A 4,326-nucleotide genomic window follows, 5' to 3' on the forward strand; every position below is an offset into this window, starting at 1 on the left:
GGCTTTGCATGTATTAACGAACTGAGAACTGAATTGAATCATAGACAAAAGATTTGTAGACAGCAGAGGCGCTACCAGTCAATAGGCCCCGTTTGCAATAGTTACGAAATAAATTATTTATTCCAATATCTTTCTCAAACGATTACACGTTTTAATTTTTAATATTTTTCGTGACGATTACAGATATAAGACTTCTTTACTTAATTTTTCATTTCGTTCTCTCTTGCCGTCTCACAGGTATTTTTATTTCATTTAATTTGCTCTAGATTTTTCTTTACTTTTACTACTTTTTCGTTTAATTTTTTAATTTTTTAATCTATTTTAATCTATTGATTCTTTAGAATTCTTGTTTTTACACTTTCTCAATTTTATTAACGTTGATTGTACATTTGTTTATTTTTATAAGTTATATTGGTAATTAATTTTATTTATTGTGTCTTTTAACCACTCCATAGTTTTTACATTGATACAAATTTGTATTTTGATGTGGCGACATTATGGGAGTTTATTGGAATTTTACATTAATTGCGAATTTGAATCAGTATAAGACATCATTCGGCATCATAAACTAACTCTCGTCCCACTGTGATCGGCAGCTTTCCGAATTAAAACTCTATCGTTTCTAATTTTTGCGGTCTTTTAACGTATGTAATTATTTTTCGTTATTAATTTGCGCTAAAATGACCTGAATGAAAGATTGAATTAACGTTCGTTTATATAGCACATATACTTTTGTATCTTTGTATTTTATGTTTGTATAAATTATTTCACGTACGAACATTTTGCGAGGCTGACATGTTCTTTCGTTGATTTATTTATTTATAATTTAAAGTTGTTAATTTTTTGTGAATTTAAATAACTAACATATTAGATTAATTAAAGTTTCTGGAAACTTATTTTAATTTATACTACAGCGTAGTTCATAATTTTTGAGGTATCGTGTAAAAGAAGAATATATAAAAATATTTTAAAGATTTTTTTTATTTAAAATGGGGTTTTTTGCCATTAATATACTGCTTTGCTCTTATTTTTAATCCTTGTATCATTAAGTATTCCTCTTTTGTAATCATCTTTAGTTGATCGATCACAATCGTTAATGATTTGAATTTCTGGAATACCGAATTTTTAGCGTTTTAACTGCAATTTCAATATTCGTTTGAATTAAGAAATAGTCAGAAGTAAACAAATTGGGTAAATACGATGGAAGGTAACGACATTTTTTAAAGTCATTCAATGATGTTTCAGAAATTCAAATCTTTTTGATCAATCAAATAAAGACGATTACGAAAGAGAAGTATTCAATAGTGATAAAGATTAAGACAAAGATTAAAAAGATTAAAAAAAATTAGACAAAGATTAAAAACGAGAGCAAAGCGATTGCAAAACAATTACAAAAAATGCTGTTTTGAATAAAAAGTGAGAGTGATCTCTATTTAAAATATTTTTCTGATGTATTCTTTATTTACATAAATTTTGTCTCAAAATTTATGGACTGCGTTGTTTATAATGTATTTAAAAGAAAAGTATGCAAAATTGAATTTTTGGGAAAATTGTTATTTACATAAACAAATTAATCTTTAATATTTTTATATATTTTTAGTCGTAGACTCTGAAAATAACCATGAAAATTACGTTTTTATATAGCGGAAAAAACGTGGAAAAAAATGCGAAAAAACGTAAAATTGTTAAAACTCCCAGACGTAATTCTTTTACATTTATTTTTTTGCGTATTTTGAGTTATAAAATCTTGAACCTGGATTTGGAGATACTCAACATGTGTACAGGACGTGTAAAAAGTTTTGGCCCGGCGAAATATCTCGAGAAATATTTGTAAACAGAAAAAAATGTTTGAGATAAAAATTATAAGGCTTTCTCTATTTATTCCCTTTATCAGTTTAACCTTCAGTTACGTCACCAAGGTTAGGCGAGGATCACCTTAAAACCTTTTTTAAATAAAATCCCTTTTTTCAAATTCAACATAAAATTATACTACGAGCTGTCGCGGTTGTACAATAAGTATTATATATGTATAGAACTAAATGCGTATTATGAACAATACGTTTAATGACAAGAAATTTTATAGGCGTTTCGATCCTACTTTTGGACGCTCTTCAGTGTATAAAGCGCAGTAGTGTTTAGAAGACCAGTTTTCTGATTGTTAGTCATGTTGCAAAACAATGGCTGCAACCTCTCATTTTTTGTAATCATCAACATATAATTCTTGACTAAACGAAAATTAAATAATGTGACAAAATTATGTGAAAATTATAACAACATTAAAATAGTGAATGTATATATAAAAATTGACAATTTACTTACAAGAAGATGTAAGTCAAGTCAAACGACAGAAATCGTAAAGTTAAGCCGTTATGTCTATTGCAGATACAAGGTGTCAATAACGATAAGATAGAAAAGAAAGCACAGATATAATTTGAATAATACCATCAATCTTGTGTAGAACCCGAGGAATCTCCACTCAATCAATGAGACTGAAGTATATTGGATCCAGGAGATCAGTATCTTCCCTAGTAGCATTTTTTGCTATTTTCTACAGAGGAAAATCTGCAATGCAATTAATTGCAGCAGAATTCAGCAACGTTCTGGTACAGAGCTATTTTGAGGCAGATTCTTTCCGTAATTGCAGTTTGTAAACAGTCTGTTAGCAGTCTATCAGCAGACTGATATAAGATTCTTTCAACAGAAGTAATATGCAGATTCTGGCGAAAGAATGCTATTCATTCTTGCAGATTCTTGACATATTCTGGTAGCAGGACGTTATAAATTTCTTCTTCAGATTTACAGCAATCTTACAGAAAATTGTTACTAGGGTTGTGTAAGATGTAAACTATTGTGCTGCTTTTTAATATAATAATTATGCTGTTTGTCGAGATGCATGCCCTCGTCCAATATCTCTACATTATCCCAATCAAAAGTCGTGTGAAAATGTCAATCGATGCTCAGTAATGATCGAAGTTTGTGTTGTGTTTCTTCTTATGCAATTTCGATCGTCTAATTTTTAACAAACAGTAAGTTTGTCTTACATACGAAACATTGCAGTACAAGCAATTAATTCCATAAACGACCTTATTTTATATTGGCTGTATTTATTTAATATATTTTTGATGGGATATTGAGCATATTATTATATTATTATATTATTATATAACGTGTATTATATTTTATATTTTAATTTCCGTAATTGCATATACGCATTGATATTACGATATTACATTGATGTTACATAATATTCAGAAGGGGATATAAATAGACGCATGCTAACTAGTGAATTTTAGCAATAAAGACGGATGTATGTATACATAGAAATTCCTATGCTCTGCATGAAAAGAAGTTTTTTGATGACTCATTAAGCGACATAAACAGCCGCCTCATAACGATGTATCTACTTGGCTTCAGAGATGCCAGATTTCAGTCTTTTTATTGCAGAACTTCGTTGACTGCACCAATCACTGATCTTAAAAATAAGCATAAGAAAATTACGTTTGGGAGTTTGAACGATTTAACTTTTTTTTCCATTTCCCACGTTTTCCCCGCTACAGGCGTAATTTTTATGGCCATTTTCTATAACTAAAAATACGTAAAAATACGTAAAATTTATTTGTTTAAATAACAATTCCCGAAAACTCAATTTTGCATGCTTTCCTTTGTGAAAATTGTATAGAGAACGCTTGCATATTTTATTAACTCTGATTTTAATGTTTGCATCCTATCATATTGCTCTATTTTTATCAATAATTTCAAAAAATTAATGAAAGCAACATTTTTATCATTTTGTATTTTAACGTCTAAAATATATCAAAAATTTTCCTCATATTGTATCAAGTTACAAATTAGAATTTTCATGAAATTTTGTATTTAAAAATATATGTCCATAATTCAAAAAATTTTTAAAATTAATAGTATGTATAAATATATATGTTATACATAAATACTACTAATGTATGTCATTATTGACATTGTCTTTTAAATGCGTTTCTATTCTTTCAATCAGGGACTATTATTTTTCGACTGCTTCCTGGGTATCTCTAACAGAAGTCTGCATAACGTGGATGAACCGTCTCCAGAACTTATCAATGATTAGTATCTGTAAGAGTCCAATGTGGCATTGTCAGGTTCGTGAGTGCTATTTTTTTTCATTTCAGATAAGATATATGTAATTAAATATAAGTATTTATAATATAATAATTCCTGCATTCACTTCGGATCTATATTTGACTAGTTATTAGACTTATTTTTTTATATATAATATTTTTGTCAGTATTTTTTGAGTTTTATAGATGTTAAAAAAGGGCCGATTTTGGCCCCCAA

General features: G+C 28.5%; 1 protein-coding gene and 1 long non-coding RNA gene across 2 annotated transcripts in view; one reads left to right on the top strand and one right to left on the bottom strand.

Moving 5' to 3' along the window:
* Window positions 1-1,701: 1,701 nt before the first annotated feature.
* Window positions 1,702-3,121, bottom strand: LOC105448318. Its single transcript, XR_974225.1, has 3 exons — window positions 2,443-3,121; window positions 2,320-2,373; window positions 1,702-2,225 (listed from the first exon to the last, which is right to left on the bottom strand). It is a non-coding gene; the product is annotated as an uncharacterized LOC105448318 (long non-coding RNA).
* Window positions 3,122-3,979: 858 nt separating this feature from the next.
* LOC105448319 overlaps window positions 3,980-4,326 on the top strand; it is a 35,700-nt gene continuing 35,353 nt past the window's right edge. The window contains exon 1 of the mRNA XM_011686826.1: window positions 3,980-4,130. Coding sequence (XP_011685128.1) covers window positions 4,068-4,130 — 63 coding nt within the window. The 5' untranslated portion in view covers window positions 3,980-4,067. The remainder of the gene's footprint in view (window positions 4,131-4,326) is intronic.

The sequence above is a fragment of the Wasmannia auropunctata genome, unplaced genomic scaffold (assembly GCF_000956235.1).
Source record: "Wasmannia auropunctata unplaced genomic scaffold, wasmannia.A_1.0 LD336088.1, whole genome shotgun sequence".
NCBI lineage: Eukaryota > Metazoa > Arthropoda > Insecta > Hymenoptera > Formicidae > Wasmannia > Wasmannia auropunctata.